This window comes from Coregonus clupeaformis, chromosome 33, assembly GCF_020615455.1.
Source record: "Coregonus clupeaformis isolate EN_2021a chromosome 33, ASM2061545v1, whole genome shotgun sequence".
Taxonomy (NCBI): Eukaryota; Metazoa; Chordata; class Actinopteri; order Salmoniformes; family Salmonidae; genus Coregonus; species Coregonus clupeaformis.
Window position 1 is genome coordinate 4,301,878 of NC_059224.1, and position 19,677 is coordinate 4,321,554.

The following is a 19,677-nucleotide window of genomic DNA, read 5'->3' on the forward strand; positions in this document are numbered from 1 at the left end:
ATTGACTATTACCTTCTGTCTGGTGAAGCCATCACCACATTGACTATTACGTTCTGTCTGGTGAAGCCATCACCACATTGACTATTACGTTCTGTCTGGTGAAGCCATCACCACATTGACTATTACGTTCTGTCTGGTGAAGCCATCACCACATTGACTATTACGTTCTGTCTGGTAAAGCCATCACCACATTGACTATTACGTTCTGTCTGGTAAAGCCATCACCACATTGACTATTCACGTTCTGTCTGGTGAAGCCATCACCACATTGACTATTACGTTCTGTCTGGTGAAGCCATCACCACATTGACTATTACGTTCTGTCTGGTAAATCCAGCACCAAATTGACCATTACCTTCTGTCTGGTGAAGCCATCACCACATTGACTATTACGTTCTGTCTGGTGAAGCCATCACCACATTGACTATTACGTTCTGTCTGGTGAAGCCATCACCACATTGACTATTACGTTCTGTCTGGTGAAGCCATCACCACATTGACTATTACGTTCTGTCTCTGGTGAAACCATCACCACATTGACTATTACGTTCTGTCTGGTGAAGCCATCACCACATTGACTATTATGTTCTGTCTGGTGAAGCCATCACCACATTGACTATTACGTTCTGTCTGGTGAAGCCATCACCACATTGACTATTACGTTCTGTCTGGTGAAGCCATCACCACATTGACTATTACGTTCTGTCTGGTGAAGCCATCACCACATTGACTATTACGTTCTGTCTGGTGAAGCCATCACCACATTGACTATTACGTTCTGTCTGGTGAAGCCATCACCACATTGACTATTACGTTCTGTCTCTGGTGAAGCCATCACCACATTGACTATTACGTTCTGTCTGGTGAAGCCATCACCACATTGACTATTACCTTCTGTCTGATGAAGCCATCACCACATTGACTATTACGTTCTGTCTGGTGAAGCCATCACCACATTGACTATTACGTTCTGTCTGGTGAAGCCATCACCACATTGACTATTACGTTCTGTCTGGTGAAGCCATCACCACATTGACTATTACGTTCTGTCTGGTGAAGCCATCACCACATTGACTATTACGTTCTGTCTGGTGAAGCCATCATCACATTGACTATTACCTTCTGTCTGGTGAAGCCATCACCACATTGACTATTACGTTCTGTCTGGTGAAGCCATCACCACATTGACTATTACGTTCTGTCTGGTGAAGCCATCACCACATTGACTATTACGTTCTGTCTGGTGAAGCCATCTCCACATTGACTATTACGTTCTGTCTGGTGAAGCCATCACCACATTGACTATTACGTTCTGTCTCTGGTGAAGCCATCACCACATTGACTATTACGTTCTGTCTCTGGTGAAGCCATCACCACATTGACTATTACGTTCTGTCTGGTGAAGCCATCACCACATTGACTATTACGTTCTGTCTGGTGAAGCCATCACCACATTGACTATTACGTTCTGTCTGGTGAAGCCATCACCACATTGACTATTACCTTCTGTCTGGTGAAGCCATCACCACATTGACTATTACGTTCTGTCTGGTGAAGCCATCACCACATTGACTATTACGTTCTGTCTGGTGAAGCCATCACCACATTGACTATTACGTTCTGTCTCTGGTGAAGCCATCACCACATTGACTATTACGTTTGCTCTGGTGCACACACATTGACAACCTTCTGTCTGGTGAAGCCATCACCACATTGACTATTACCTTCTGTCTGGTGAAGCCATCACCACATTGACTATTACGCTTCTGTCTGGTGAAGCCATCACCACATTGACTATTACGTTCTGTCTGGTGAAGCCATCACCACATTGACTATTACGTTCTGTCTGGTGAAGCCATCACCACATTGACTATTACGTTCTTGTCTGGTGAAGCCATCACCACATTGACTATTACGTTCTGTCTGGTGAAGCCATCACCACATTGACTATTACGTTTCTGTCTGGTGAAGCCATCACCACATTGACTATTACGTTCTGTCTGGTGAAGCCATCACCATTGACTATTACGTTCTGTCTCTGGTGAAGCCATCACCACATTGACTATTACGTTCTGTCTGGTGAAGCCATCACCACATTGACTATTACGTTTCTGTCTCTGGTGAAGCCATCACCACATTGAACTACGTTCTGTCTCTGGTGAAGCCATCACCACATTGACTATTACGTTCTGTCTGGTGAAACCATCACCACATTGACTATTACCTTCTGTCTGGTGAAGCCATCACCACATTGACTATTACGTTTCTGTCTCTGGTGAAGCCATCACCACATTGACTATTACGCTTCTGTCTGGTGAAGCCATCACCACATTGACTATTACCTTCTGTCTGGTGAAGCCATCACCGCATTGACTATTACGTTCTGTCTGGTGAAGCCATCACCACATTGACTATTACGTTCTGTCTGGTGAAGCCATCACCACATTGACTATTACGTTCTGTCTGGTGAAGCCATCACCACATTGACTATTACGTTCTGTCTCTGGTGAAGCCATCACCACATTGACTATTACGTTCTGTCCGTGGTGAAGCCATCACCACATTGACTATTACGTTCTGTCTGGTGAAGCCATCACCACATTGACTATTACGTTCTGTCTGGTGAAGCCATCACCACATTGACTATTACGTTCTGTCTCTGGTGAAGCCATCACCACATTGACTATTACGTTCTGTCTGGTGAAGCCATCACCACATTGACTATTACGTTCTGTCTCTGGTGAAGCCATCACCACATTGACTATTACCTTCTGTCTGGTGAAGCCATCACCACATTGACTATTACGTTCTGTCTGGTGAAGCCATCACCACATTGACTATTACGTTCTGTCTGGTGAAGCCATCACCACATTGACTATTACGTTCTGTCTGGTGAAGCCATCACCACATTGACTATTACGTTCTGTCTGGTGAAGCCATCACCACATTGACTATTACGTTCTGTCTGGTGAAGCCATCACCACATTGACTATTACGTTCTGTCTGGTGAAGCCATCACCACATTGACTATTACGTTCTGTCTGGTGAAGCCATCACCACATTGACTATTACGTTCTGTCTCTGGTGAAGCCATCACCACATTGACTATTACGTTCTGTCTGGTGAAGCCATCACCACATTGACTATTACGTTCTGTCTGGTGAAGCCATCACCACATTGACTACGTTCTGTCTCTGGTGAAGCCATCACCACATTGACTATTACATTCTGTCTGGTGAAACCATCACCACATTGACTATTACCTTCTGTCTGGTGAAGCCATCACCACATTGACTATTACGTTCTGTCTCTGGTGAAGCCATCACCACATTGACTATTACGTTCTGTCTGGTGAAACCATCACCACATTGACTATTACCTTCTGTCTGGTGAAGCCATCACCGCATTGACTATTACGTTCTGTCTGGTGAAGCCATCACCACATTGACTATTACGTTCTGTCTGGTGAAGCCATCACCACATTGACTATTACGTTCTGTCTGGTGAAGCCATCACCACATTGACTATTACGTTCTGTCTCTGGTGAAGCCATCACCACATTGACTATTACGTTCTGTCTCTGGTGAAGCCATCACCACATTGACTATTACGTTCTGTCTGGTGAAGCCATCACCACATTGACTATTACGTTCTGTCTGGTGAAGCCATCACCACATTGACTATTACGTTCTGTTCTGGTGAAGCCATCACCACATTGACTATTACGTTCTGTCTGGTGAAGCCATCACCACATTGACTATTACGTTCTGTCTCTGGTGAAGCCATCACCACATTGACTATTACGTTCTGTCTCTGGTGAAGCCATCACCACATTGACTATTACGTTCTGTCTCTGGTGAAGCCATCACCACATTGACTATTACGTTCTGCTCTGGTGAAGCCATCACCACATTGACTATTACCTTCTGTCTGGTGAAGCCATCACCACATTGACTATTACGTTCTGTCTGGTGAAGCCATCACCACATTGACTATTACGTTCTGTCTGGTGAAGCCATCACCACATTGACTATTACGTTCTGTCTGGTGAAGCCATCACCACATTGACTATTACGTTCTGTCTGGTGAAGCCATCACCACATTGACTATTACGTTCTGTCTGGTGAAGCCATCACCACATTGACTATTACGTTCTGTCTGGTGAAGCCATCACCACATTGACTATTACGTTTCTGTCTGGTGAAGCCATCACCACATTGACTATTACGTTCTGTCTGGTGAAGCCATCACCACATTGACTATTACGTTTCTGTCTGGTGAAGCCATCACCACATTGACTATTACTTCTGTCTGGTGAAGCCATCACCACATTGACTATTACGTTCTGTCTGGTGAAGCCATCACCACATTGACTATTACGTTCTGTCTGGTGAAGCCATCACCACATTGACTATTACGTTCTGTCTGGTGATGACTATACGTTGCTCTGGGATACCACATTGACTATTACGTTTCGTCGGGGAAGCCATCACCACATTGACTATTACGTTTGTCTGGTGAAGCCATCACCACATTGACTATTACGTTCGTCTGGTGAAGCCATCACCACATTGACTATTACGTTCTGTCTCTGGTGAAGCCATCACCACATTGACTATTACGTTCTGTCTGGTGAAGCCATCACCACATTGACTATTACGTTCTTGTCTGGTGAAGCCATCACCACATTGACTATTACGTTCTGTCTGGTGAAGCCATCACCACATTGACTATTACGTTCTGTCTGGTGAAGCCATCACCACATTGACTATTACGTTCTGTCTCTGGTGAAGCCATCACCACATTGACTATTACGTTTTGTCTGGGTGAAGCCATCACCACATTGACTATTACGTTCTGTCTGGTGAAGCCATCACCACATTGACTATTACGCTTCTGTCTGGTGAAGCCATCACCACATTGACTATTACGTTCTGTCTCTGGTGAAGCCATCACCACATTGACTATTACGCTTCTGTCTGGTGAAGCCATCACCACATTGACTATTACGTTCTGTCTGGTGAAGCCATCACCACATTGACTATTACGTTCTGTCTGGTGAAGCCATCACCACATTGACTATTACGTTCTGTCTGGTGAAGCCATCACCACATTGACTATTACGTTCTGTCTCTGGTGAAGCCATCACCACATTGACTATTACGTTCTGTCTGGTGAAGCCATCACCACATTGACTATTACGTTCTGTCTGGTGAAGCCATCACCACATTGACTATTACGTTTCTGTCTGGTGAAGCCATCACCACATTGACTATTACGTTCTGTCTCTGGTGAAGCCATCACCACATTGACTATTACCTTCTGTCTGGTGAAGCCATCACCACATTGACTATTACGTTCTGTCTGGTGAAGCCATCACCACATTGACTATTACGTTCTGTCTGGTGAAGCCATCACCACATTGACTATTACGTTCTGTCTCGGTGAAGCCATCACCACATTGACTATTACGTTCTGTCTGGTGAAGCCATCACCACATTGACTATTACGTTCTGTCTGGTGAAGCCATCACCACATTGACAATTACGTTCTGTCTGGTGAAGCCATCACCACATTGACTATACGTTCTGTCTGGTGAAGCCATCACCACATTGACTATTACCTTCTGTCTGGTGAAGCCATCACCACATTGACTATTACGTTCTGTCTGGTGAAGCCATCACCACATTGACTATTACGTTCTGTCTGGTGAAGCCATCACCACATTGACTATTACGTTCTGTCTGGTGAAGCCATCACCACATTGACTATTACGTTCTGTCTGGTGAAGCCATCACCACATTGACTATTACGTTCTGTCTGGTGAAGCCATCACCACATTGACTATTACGTTCTGTCTCTGGTGAAGCCATCACCACATTGACTATTACGTTTCTGTCTGGTGAAGCCATCACCACATTGACTATTACGTTCTGTCTGGTGAAGCCATCACCACATTGACTATTACGTTCTGTCTGGTGAAGCCATCACCACATTGACTATTACGTTCTGTCTGGTGAAGCCATCACCACATTGACTATTACGTTCTGTCTGGTGAAGCCATCACCACATTGACTATTACGTTCTGTCTGGTGAAGCCATCACCACATTGACTATTACGTTCTGTCTGGTGAAGCCATCATCACATTGACTATTACGTTCTGTCTCTGGTGAAGCCATCACCACATTGACTATTACGTTCTGTCTGGTGAAGCCATCACCACATTGACTATTACGTTCTGTCTCTGGTGAAGCCATCACCACATTGACTATTACGTTCTGTCTGGTGAAGCCATCACCACATTGACTATTACGTTCTGTCTCTGGTGAAGCCATCACCACATTGACTATTACGTTCTGCTCTGGTGAAGCCATCACCACATTGACTATTACGTTCTGTCTGGTGAAGCCATCACCACATTGACTATTACGTTCTGTCTGGTGAAGCCATCACCACATTGACTATTACGTTCTGTCTGGGTGAAGCCATCACCACATTGACTATTACGTTCTGCTCTGGTGAAGCCATCACCACATTGACTATTACGTTCTGTCTGGTGAAGCCATCACCACATTGACTATTACGTTCTGTCTGGTGAAGCCATCACCACATTGACCATTACGTTTCTGTCTGGTGAAGCTATCACCACATTGACTATTACGTTCTGTCTGGTGAAGCCATCACCACATTGACTATTACGTTCTGTCTGGTGAAGCCACCACCACATTGACTATTACGCTCTGTCTGGTGAAGCCATCACCACATTGACTATTACGTTCTGTCTGGTGAAGCCATCACCACATTGACTATTACGTTCTGTCTGGTGAAGCCATCACCACATTGACTATTACGTTCTGTCTGGTGAAGCCATCACCACATTGACTATTACGTTCTGTCTGGGTGAAGCCATCACCACATTGACTATTACGTTCTGTCTGGTGAAGCCATCACCACATTGACTATTACGTTCTGTCTGGTGAAGCCATCACCACATTGACTATTACGTTTCTGTCTGGTGAAGCCATCACCACATTGACTATTACGTTCTGTCTGGTGAAGCCATCACCACATTGACTATTACGTTCTGTCTGGTGAAGCCATCACCACATTGACTATTACGTTCTGTCTGGTGAAGCCATCACCACATTGACTATTACGTTCTGTCTCTGGTGAAGCCATCACCACATTGACTATTACGTTCTGTTCTGGTGAAGCCATCACCACATTGACTATTACGTTCTGTCTGGTGAAGCCATCACCACATTGACTATTACGTTCTGTCTGGTGAAGCCATCACCACATTGACTATTACGTTCTGTCTGGTGAAGCCATCACCACATTGACTATTACGTTCTGTCTGGTGAAGCCATCACCACATTGACTATTACGTTCTGTCTGGTGAAGCCATCACCACATTGACTATTACGTTTCTGTCTGGTGAAGCCATCACCACATTGACTATTAGTTCTGTCTGGTGAAGCCATCACCACATTGATATTAGTTTGCTGTGTGGTGTAGCCATCACCACATTGACGATTAGTTCCTGCTCTGGTGAAGCCATCACCACATTGACTATTACGTTCTGTTCTGGTGAAGCTATCATCACATTGACTATTCCGTTCTGTCTGGTGAAGCCATCACCACATTGACTATTACGTTCTGTCTGGTGAAGCCATCACCACATTGACTATTACGTTCTGTCTGGTGAAGCCATCACCACATTGACTATTACGTTCTGTCTGGTGAAGCCATCACCACATTGACTATTACGTTCTGTCTCTGGTGAAGCCATCACCACATTGACTATTACGTTCTGTCTGGTGAAGCCATCACCACATTGACTATTACGTTCTGTCTGGTGAAGCCATCACCACATTGACTATTACGTTCTGTCTGGTGAAGCCATCACCACATTGACTATTACGTTCTGTCTCTGGTGAAGCCATCACCACATTGACTATTACGTTCTGTCTGGTGAAGCCATCACCACATTGACTATTACGTTCTGTCTGGTGAAGCCATCACCACATTGACTATTACGTTCTGTCTGGTGAAGCCATCACCACATTGACTATTACGTTCTGTCTGGTGAAGCCATCACCACATTGACTATTACGTTCTGTCTCTGGTGAAGCCATCACCACATTGACTATTACGTTCTGTCTCTGGTGAAGCCATCACCACATTGACTATTACGTTCTGTCTGGTGAAGCCATCACCACATTGACTATTACGTTCTGTCTGGTGAAGCCATCACCACATTGACTATTACGTTCTGTCTCTGGTGAAGCCATCACCACATTGACTATTACGTTCTGTCTGGTGAAGCCAGCACCACATTGACTATTACGTTTTGTCTGGTGAAGCCATCACCACATTGACTATTACGTTCTGTCTGGTGAAGCCACTCACCACATTGACTATTACGTTTGTCCTGGTGAAGCCATCACACATTGACTATTACGTTCTGTCTCTGGTGAAGCCATCACCACATTGACTATTAGTTTGTATGGTGAAGCCATCACCACATTGACTATTACCTCTGGCTCTGGTTGAAGCCATCACCACATGACTATTACGTTTGTCCCTGGTGAAGCCACATCACCACATTGACTATTACCTTCGTCTGGTGAAGCCATCACCACATTGACTATTAGCTTGTCTGGTGAAGCTATCACCACATTGACTATTACGTGCTCTGTTGGTGAAGCCATCACCACATTGACTATTAGCCGTCGTGAAGCATCACCACATTGACTATTACGTTCTGTCTGGTGAAGCCATCACCACATTGACTATTACGTTCTGTCTGGTGAAGCCATCACCACATTGACTATTACGTTCTGTCTGGTGAAGCCATCACCACATTGACTATTGCGTTTGTCTGGTGAAGCCATCACCACATTGACTATTACTGTTTCTGTCTCTGGTGAAGCCATCACCACATTGACTATTACGTTCTGTCTGGTGAAGCCATCACCACATTGACTATTACGTTTCTGTCTGGTGAAGCCATCACCACATTGACTATTACGTTTCTGTCTGGTGAAGCCATCACCACATTGACTATTAAGTTCTGTCTCTGGTGAAGCCATCACCACATTGACTATTACGTTTGTCTGGTGAAGCCATCACCACATTGACTATTACGTTCTGTCTGGTGAAGCCATCACCACATTGACTATTACGTCTGTCTGGTGAAGCCATCACCACATTGACTATTACGTTCTGTCTGGTGAAGCCATCACCACATTGACTATTACGTTTCGTCTCTGGTGAAGCCATCACCACATTGACTATTACGTCTGTCTCTGGTGAAGCCATCACCCACATTGACTTATCTGGTGAAGCATCACCACATTGACTATTACGTTCTGTCTGGTGAAGCCATCACCACATTGACTATTACGTTCTGTCTGGTGAAGCCATCACCACATTGACTATACGTTCTGTCTGGTGAAAGCCATCACCACATTGACTATTACGTTCTGTCTGGTGAAGCCATCACCACATTGACTATTACGTTCTGTCTGGTGAAGCCATCACCACATTGACTATTACGTTCTGTCTGGTGAAGCCATCACCACATTGACTATTACGTTCTGTCTGGTGAAGCCATCACCACATTGACTATTACGTTCTGTCTGGTGAAGCCATCACCACATTGACTATTACGTTCTGTCTGTAAACACTGAAAAAAGACCAGTGTGTCCCAAATGGCACCCTATGCACTATATAGTGCACTACTTTAGACCAGAGCCCTCTGGGGATATAGTGCACTACTTTAGACCAGAGCCCTCTGGGGATATAGTGCACTACTTTAGACCAGAGCCCTATGGGTTATAGTGCACTACTTTAGACCAGAGCCCTATGGGTTATAGTGCACTACTTTAGACCAGAGCCCTATGGGTTATAGTGCACTACTTTAGACCAGAGCCCTATGGGTTATAGTGCACTACTTTAGACCAGAGCCCCTATGGGTTATAGTGCACTACTTTAGACCAGAGCCTATGGGTTATAGTGCACTACCTAGACCAGAGCCCTATGGGGTTATATGTGCACTACTTTAGACCAGGAGCCCTATGGGTTATAGTGCACTACTTTAGACCAGAGCCTCTGGGGATATAGTGCACTACTTTAGACCAGAGCCCTATGGGGGATATAGTGACTACTTTAGACCAGAGCCCTATGGGTTATATTGCACTACTTTAGACCAGAGCCCTATGGGGGATATAGTGAACTACTTTAGACCAGAGCCCTCTGGGGATATAGTGCACTACTTTAGACCAGAGCCCTATGGGGATATAGTGCACTACCTTAGACCAGAGCCCTATGGGGGATATATAGTGCACTACTTTAGACCAGAGCCCTGTGGGTTATAGTGCACTACTTTAGACCAGAGCCTCTGGGGATATATAGTGCATTACTTTAGACCAGAGCCCTATGGGTTATAGTGCACTACTTTAGACCAGAGCCCTATGGGTTATAGTGCACTACTTTAGACCAGAGCCCTATGGGGATATATAGTGCACTACTTTAGACCAGAGCCCTGTGGGTTATAGTGCACTACTTTAGACCAGAGCCCTATGGGGATATAGTGCACTACTTTAGACCAGAGCCCTCTGGGGATATAGTGCACTACTTTAGACCAGAGCCCTATGGGGATATAGTGCACTACTTTAGACCAGAGCCCTATGGGGATATATAGTGCACTACTTTAGACCAGAGCCCTGTGGGTTATAGTGCACTACTTTAGACCAGAGCCCTCTGGGGATATATAGTGCACTACTTTAGACCAGAGCCCTATGGGTTATAGTGCACTACTTTAGACCAGAGCCCTATGGGTTATAGTGCACTACTTTAGACCAGAGCCCTATGGGGATATATAGTGCACTACTTTAGACCAGAGCCCTGTGGGTTATAGTGCACTACTTTAGACCAGAGCCCTCTGGGGATATATAGTGCACTACTTTAGACCAGAGCCCTATGGGTTATAGTGCACTACTTTAGACCAGAGCCCTATGGGTTATAGTGCATTACTTTAGACCAGAGCCCTCTGGGGATATATAGTGCACTACTTTAGACCAGAGCCCTATGGGTTATAGTGCACTACTATAGACCAGAGCCCTATGGGTTATAGTGCACTACTTTAGACCAGAGCCTTATGGGTTATAGTGCACTACTATAGACCAGAGCCCTATGGGTTATAGTGCACTAATTTAGACCAGAGCCCTATGGAGATATAGTGCACTACTTTAGACCAGAGCCCTATGGGTTATAGTGCACTACTTTAGACCAGAGCCCTATGGGTTATAGTGCACTACTTTAGACCAGAGCCCTATGGGTTATAGTGCACTACTTTAGACCAGAGCCCTATGGGGTATAGTGCACTACTTTAGACCAGAGCCCTATGGGGATATAGTGCACTACTTTAGACCAGAGCCCTATGGGGATATATAGTGCACTACTTTAGACCAGAGTCCTATGGGTTATAGTACACTACTTTAGACCAGAGCCCTATGGGTTATAGTGCACTACTTTAGACCAGAGCCCTAGGGTTATAGGCATTATTTTTAGACCAGAGCCCTATGGGGATATAGTGCACTACTTTAGACCAGAGCCCTATGGGGTTATAGTGCATTACTTTAGATCAGAGCCTATGGGTTATAGTGCACTACTTAGACCAGAGCCCTATGGGTTATAGTGCACTACTTTAGACCAGAGCCCTATGGGTTATAGTGCATTACTTTAGACCAGACCCCATGGGTTATAGTGCACTACTTTAGACCAGAGCCTCTGGGGAATAGTGACTACTTTAGACCAGAGCCCTATGGGTTATAGTGACTACTTTAGACCAGAGCTCCTATGGGTTATAGTGCACTACTTTAGACCAGAGCCCTATGGGTTATAGTGCACTACTTTAGACCAGAGCCCTAGGGGTTATAGTGCACTACTTTAGACCAGAGCCCTATGGGGATATAGTACACTACTTTAGACCAGAGCCCTGTGGGTTATAGTGCACTACTTTAGACCAGAGCCCTATGGGGATATAGTACACTACTTTAGACCAGAGCCCTATGGGTTATAGTGCACTACTTTAGACCAGAGCCCTATGGGGATATAGTGCACTACTTTAGACCAGAGCCCTATGGGGATATATAGTGCACTACTTTAGACCAGAGCCCTATGGGGATATAGTGCACTACTTTAGACCAGAGCCCAATGGGTTATAGTGCACTACTTTAGACCAGAGCCCTATGGGTTATAGTGCACTACTTTAGACCAGAGCCCTATGGGTTATAGTACACTACTTTAGACCAGAGCCCTATGGGGATATAGTGCCAGCATTAAACTGGCCACACCCTCTTTCTGGCAGAGCGAAAATGTTGCAGGTTTAAAGCTTATCTTAAAGCTACACATTTACACCAGGAAGAGTAGCTGCGGCTTTCGCAACAGCTACTGGGGATCCTAATAAAATACACAAAAAAAAACACCGAAATCTGCAGTTAAGTTTTAGTTGTGTTGTGTTAGTTGGTGTTGGCTAAGATAATTGCATATAGTTAACATTCTTTGACAACTGGTTAGATGGCGTTAAAACATTGGTTTATTTAAATGTAGCTGTAAGTTAGGTGTTGATAGCAACTGGCTGACTCATGCAGCGCTAACGTAATGTTAGCAGGCTGGTAGGGCTAACGTAATTTTAGCAGGCTGGTAGGGCTAACGTAATGTTAGCAGGCTGGTAGGGCTAACGTAATGTTAGCAGGCTGGTAGGGCTAACGTAATTTTAGCAGGCTGGTAGGGCTAACGTAATGTTAGCAGGCTGGTAGGGCTAACGTAATGTTAGCAGGCTGGTAGGGCTAACGTAATGTTAGCAGGCTGGTAGGGCTAACGTAATGTTAGCAGGCTGGTAGGGCTAACGTAATGTTAGCAGGCTGGTAGGGCTAACGTAATTTTAGCAGGCTGGTAGGGCTAACGTAATGTTAGCAGGCTGGTAGGGCTAACGTAATGTTAGCAGGCTGGTAGGGCTAACGTAATGTTAGCAGGCTGGTAGGGCTAACGTAATGTTAGCAGGCTGGTAGGGCTAACGTAATGTTAGCAGGCTGGTAGGGCTAACGTAATGTTAGCAGGCTGGTAGGGCAAACGTTAACAGGTTAGTTTGGCTAGCAACCTTGCAAGTTGATTTGTAACAAATTTAATAAATGATTTGCTTGTAAGTTAGCTGAGAATGTTATTAGCCAGTAGTCATTAGTGCAAAATATTTGGTTATACATTTGAAGTTATTTCTGTTGCAGTTTCCATTATAGGGTATAGGCTGGCTGGCCGGGTCCTCCATATTACATCACACCTTGAAAAAACATTTTCCGACATGACTGCCATTCTTCGGAATTCTGATCGGTTTTATGTAATAACTCGAAAAATAGAAAAGTGAGGTGTAAATTTGCATTAGTTATAGCATCAAATGTTAATTAATAATAATAATATAATAATAATAAAAAAAAATGTTACATGTGGTTACATTTATTCTACCTACCCTTTAAGTGTTGCAGTCATTTCAGTCGCTGTAGTAGCTGACGTGTATAGTGTTGAGTCATCCGCATACATAGACACACTGGCTTTACTCAAAGCCAGTGGCATGTCGTTAGTAAAGATTGAAAAAAGTAAGGGGCCTAGACAGCTGCCCTGGGGAATTCCTGATTCTACCTGGATTATGTTGGAGAGGCTTCCATTAAAGAACACACTCTGTGTTCTGTTAGACAGGTAACTCTTTATCCACAATATAGCAGGGGGTGTAAAGCCATAACACATATGTTTTTCCAGAAGCAGATTATGATCGATAATGTTAAAAGCTGCACTCAAGAAAAAAAAATACAGCTCCAACAATCTTCTTATTATCAATTTCTTTCAACCAATCATCAGTCATTTGTGTCAGTGCAGTACATGTTGCGTCCCCTTCCCTATAAGCATGCTGGAAGTCTGTTGTTCATCTGTTTACAGTGGAATAACATTGTATCTGGTCAAACACAATTTCTTCCAAAAGTTTGTTTGAACTGGTAAAGCGTGCTTTGCTATTCTTGGGTAGTGGAACGGATTTTGCTTCCCTCTAGGTCTGAGGTATCCTCTAGACCAGGGGTTCCCAAAATGTTTCACTCGGGGCCCCCCTTCCAACATTGGGGAACGTCCTGCGCCCCCCCCCTGAGCACACCCGCCACGTCTCTTTCTTTGGGCCCAAGCACTGTTCATGACACAAACTGTTCACACCCCTCTGCAGGTTTAAAGCAAATGTTCTTGCAATTCTATACATTTGGTCTAATGTGTATTCATGTGATAAGAGAGAGACTCAAACATTACTACAATATCTATGGGCTAGAAAACGTTAGCTGGCATGGGCAAGTTGATCTGGACATTTCTGACAAGTTATAAATATCTCTCTAAGGTCTGAAATGACTGACATGACAAGAGGAATACTGATGATGCACGACCCAATTTAGACATTTCACCTTGTGCATTCTACTATTACAACTTTCAAGAGGAAGTTGAAAGCCGGACTGAGTTCCTAGACTATGGACTGACTCTCTCCCCCCCCAGGGTCGGTGGGCTCTCCCTCAGAGGTTCACTCCCCCCCTAACGTGGGTCTGCGTCGCAGCGGTCAGATTGAGGGGGTGAGACAGATGCACAGCAACGCCCCCCGGAGCCAAATGGCCACAGAGACAGACCTGGTAGCATGGAGCAGGAGGGTACTGGTCCCTGAGCTGGGGGACGCTGTGCTCAGGTAACTCTCACACACACACACACACACACACACACATAAACACACACATAGACCTGGTCCTCAAAAGTGTGATGTGTTGTGTGTTGTGTGTTGTGTGTAGGAGACAGCTGAACTGGAGGGAGGCTAAAGGAGAAGAGGAGATCAGTGTCTACAGATCAGAGAGGAGGCCACGCACTGTCCAGCTACACAGAGAGAGCAAGGTATCACCCACGCACTGTCCAGCTACACAGAGAGAACAAGGTATCACCCACGCACTGTCCACCTACACAGAGAGAGCAAGGTATCACCCACGCACTGTCCAGCTACACAGAGAGAACAAGGTATCACCCACGCACTGTCCAGCTACACAGAGAGAACAAGGTATCACCCACACACTGTCCAGCTACACAGAGAGAGCAAGGTATCACTCACGCACTGTCCAGCTCACACAGAGAGAACAAGGTATCACTCACGCACTGTCCAGCTACACAGAGAGAACAAGGTATCACCCACACACTGTCCAGCTACACAGAGAGAACAAGGTATCACCCACGCACTGTCCAGCTACACAGAGAGAACAAGGTATCACCCACGCACTGTCCAGCTACACAGAGAGAGCAAGGTGTCACACACTGTCCAGCTACACAGAGAGAGCAAGGTATCACCCACGCACTGTCCAGCTACACAGAGAGAGCAAGGTGTCACACACTGTCCAGCTACACAGAGAGAACAAGGTATCACCCACGCACTGTCCAGCTACACAGAGAGAACAAGGTATCACCCACACACTGTCCAGCTACACAGAGAGAACAAGGTATCACCCACGCACTGTCCAGCTACACAGAGAGAACAAGGTATCACCCACGCACTGTCCAGCTACACAGAGAGAACAAGGTATCACCCACGCACTGTCCAGCTACACAGAGAGAACAAGGTATCACCCACGCACTGTCCAGCTACACAGAGAGAACAAGGTATCACCCACGCACTGTCCAGCTACACAGAGAGAGCAAGGTGTCACACACTGTCCAGCTACGCAGAGAGAACAAGGTATCACCCACGCACTGTCCAGCTACACAGAGAGAACAAGGTATCACCCACACACTGTCCAGCTACACAGAGAGAACAAGGTATCACCCACGCACTGTCCAGCTACACAGAGAGAGCAAGGTGTCACACACTGTCCAGCTACACAGAGAGAACAAGGTATCACCCACGCACTGTCCAGCTACACAGAGAGAGCAAGGTATCACCCACGCACTGTCCAGCTACACAGAGAGAGCAAGGTATCACCCACACACTGTCCAGCTACACAGAGAGAACAAGGTATCACCCACGCACTGTCCAGCTACACAGAGAGAACAAGGTATCACCCACACACTGTCCAGCTACACAGAGAGAGCAAGGTATCACCCACACACTGTCCAGCTACACAGAGAGGGCAAGGTGTCACACACTGTCCAGCTACACAGAGAGGGCAAGGTGTCACACACTGTCCAGCTACACAGAGAGAGCAAGGTGTCACACACTGTCCAGCTACACAGAGAGAACAAGGTATCACCCACACACTGTCCAGCTACACAGAGAGAGCAAGGTATCACCCACGCACTGTCCAGCTACACAGAGAGAGCAAGGTATCACCCACACACTGTCCAGCTACACAGAGAGAGCAAGGTATCACCCACACACTGTCCAGCTACACAGAGAGGGCAAGGTATCACCCACGCACTGTCCAGCTACACAGAGAGAACAAGGTATCACCCACACACTGTCCAGCTACACAGAGAGAGCAAGGTATCACCCACACACTGTCCAGCTACACAGAGAGAGCAAGGTATCACCCACACACTGTCCAGCTACACAGAGAGAGCAAGGTGTCACACACTGTCCAGCTACACAGAGAGAACAAGGTATCACCCACACACTGTCCAGCTACACAGAGAGGGCAAGGTATCACCCACGCACTGTCCAGCTACACAGAGAGAACAAGGTATCACCCACACACTGTCCAGCTACACAGAGAGAACAAGGTGTCACACACACACTGTCCAGCTACACAGAGAGAACAAGGTGTCACACACTGTCCAGCTACACAGAGAGAACAAGGTATCACCCACGCACTGTCCAGCTACACAGAGAGAACAAGGTATCACCCACACACTGTCCAGCTACACAGAGAGAGCAAGGTGTCACACACTGTTTGGATGAAGGGTGGTTGGGACGCGGGTGGTTGGGCGGCGGGTGGTTGGGTGGCGGGCGGGTTTAGAGTTTGTTTGGATGAAGGGTGGTTGGGACGCGGGTGGTTGGGCGGCGGGTGGGCGGGTGGTTGAATAAAGTCAAAACTATACCTTTAAATGTATCATTCTTGTGCAATTTATATCTATAGGCGACATTTAGTTTTGTTCTCTTGTTGTTTTAGTCAAATCTAATCAAATCAAATCACATTTTATTTGTCACATACACGTGTTTAGCAGATGTTATAGCGGGTGTAGCGAACTGCTTGTGCTTCTAGCTCTGACAGTGCAGTAATATCTAACAAGTAATATCTAACAATTTCACAACATATACCCAATACACACAAAACTAGTAAGGAATGGAATTTAAGAAAATATACATATATGGAGAAGCAATGGCAGAGCGGCATGGACTAAGATACAGTAGAATATTATAGAATAGAAAGCAGTATATACATATGAGATGAGTAGTGCAAGATATGGAAACATTATTAAAGTGACTAGTGGTCCATTTCCTAAAGTCTATCTGACATTAGTGTGTAAGCCTAACATGTTGATTATTCTCCCTCCACACCAGACGCTTTCAGGACACGCAGGTTGAAATAACAAAAATAACTGAATCAACTATATTAATTTGGGGCCAGGTGGAAACCCGTGAAACATTCATGGACATTTAGCTAGCTAGCGTGCTGTTGTCCTGGGATATAAACATTGGGTTGGGTAGTTAGTTTCTAGTAATCTCTCCTCCTTCAGTTCTTCTTCTTCTTCTTCATCTTCTTCTTCTGTAGGCAACCAACTTTACTGAAATGTGGACCTCAGTTCATCTTTCAATCACCCACGTGGGTATATGCTCCTAAAAACCAATGAGGGGATGGGAGAGGCGGGGACTTGCAGCGCGTCAAGCGTCACAAATGGAACCGCATTCTATTTTAGCGCCTGGCTACGCAGACGCTCGTAAGCAGTTTGGATTAAATTATTGAATAACATGTATGTGTAAAAAATAAAAAAATAATTGCTACGCTCGCGCGCGAAACACGGGTGGTGTGGTCAGCATTTAAGCTTTAGGGCCTAACTGTACACACGCCAAATAGCCTACAGTGGGGGGAAAAATGTATTTAGTCAGCCACCAATTGTGCAAGGTCTCCCACTTAAAAAGATGAGAGAGGCCTGTAATTTTCATCATAGGTACACGTCAACTATGACAGACAAAATGAGGATAACAAATCCAGAAAATCACATTGTAGGATTTTTTATGAATTTATTTGCAAATTATGGTGGAAAATAAGTATTTGGTCAATAACAAAAGTTTCTCAATACTTTGTTATATACCCTTTGTTGGCAATGACACAGGTCAAACGTTTTCTGGAAGTCTTCACAAGGTTGTCACACACTGTTGCTGGGATTTTGGCCCATTCCTCCATGCAGATCTCCTCTAGAGCAGTGATGTTATGGGGCTGTCACTGGGCAACACAGACTTTCAACTCCCTCCAAAGATTTTCTATGGGGTTGAGATCTGGAGACTGGCTAGGCCACTCCAGGACCTTGAAATGCTTCTTACGAAGCCACTCCTTTGTTGCCCGGGCGGTGTTTGGGATCATTGTCATGCTGAAAGACCCAGCCACGTTTCATCTTCAATGCCCTTGCTGATGGAAGGAGGTTTTCACTCAAAATCTCACGATATATGGCCCCATTCATTCTTTCCTTTACACGGATCAGTCGTCCTGGTCCCTTTGCAGAAAAACAGCCCCAAAGCATGATGTTTCCACCCCCATGCTTCACAGTAGGTATGGTGTTCTTTGGATGCAACTCAGCATTCTTTGTCCTCCAAACACGACGAGTTGAGTTTTTACCAAAAAGTTATATTTTGGTTTCATCTGACCATATGACATTCTCCCAATCCTCTTCTGGATCATCCAAATGCACTCTAGCAAACTTCAGACGGGCCTGGACATGTACTGGCTTAAGCAGGGGGACACCTCTGGCACTGCAGGATTTGAGTCCCTGGCGGCGTAGTGTGTTACTGATGGTAGGCTTTGTTACTTTGGTCCCAGCTCTCTGCAGGTCATTCACTAGGTCCCACCGTGTGGTTCTGAGATTTTTGCTCACCGTTCTTGTGATCATTTTGACCCCACGGGGTGAGATCTTGCGTGGAGCCCCAGATCGAGAGAGATTATCAGTGGTCTTGTATGTCTTCCATTTCCTAATAATTGCTCCCACAGTTGATTTCTTCAAACCAAGCTGCTTACCTATTGCAGATTCAGTCTTCCCAGCCTGGTGCAGGTCTACAATTTTGTTTCTGGTGTCCTTTGACAGCTCTTTGGTCTTGGCCATAGTGGAGTTTGGCGTGTGACTGTTTGAGGTTGTGGACAGGTGTCTTTTATACTGATAACAAGTTCAAACAGGTGCCATTAATACAGGTAACGAGTGGAGGACAGAGGAGCCTCTTAAAGAAGAAGTTACAGGTCTGTTAGAGCCAGAAATCTTGCTTGTTTGTAGGTGACCAAATACTTATTTTCCACCATAATTTGCAAATAAATTCATAAAAAATCCTACAATGTGATTTTCTGGATTTTTTTTTCTCATTTTGTCTGTCATAGTTGACGTGTACCTATGATGAAAATTACAGGCCTCTCTCATCTTTTTAAGTGGGAGAACTTGCACAATTGGTGGCTGACTAAATACTTTTTTTCCCC

The 19,677-nt window shown here is 45.3% G+C and overlaps 1 protein-coding gene across 1 annotated transcript in view; it reads left to right on the forward strand.

Moving 5' to 3' along the window:
• LOC121548638 (PH-interacting protein-like) overlaps positions 1 to 19,677 on the forward strand; it is a 63,630-nt gene that overhangs the window by 41,839 nt on the left and 2,114 nt on the right. The window contains exons 20-21 of the mRNA XM_045210032.1: positions 14,588 to 14,771; positions 14,872 to 14,971. Of these exons, the coding sequence (XP_045065967.1) occupies positions 14,588 to 14,771; positions 14,872 to 14,971 (284 nt within the window). The remainder of the gene's footprint in view (positions 1 to 14,587; positions 14,772 to 14,871; positions 14,972 to 19,677) is intronic.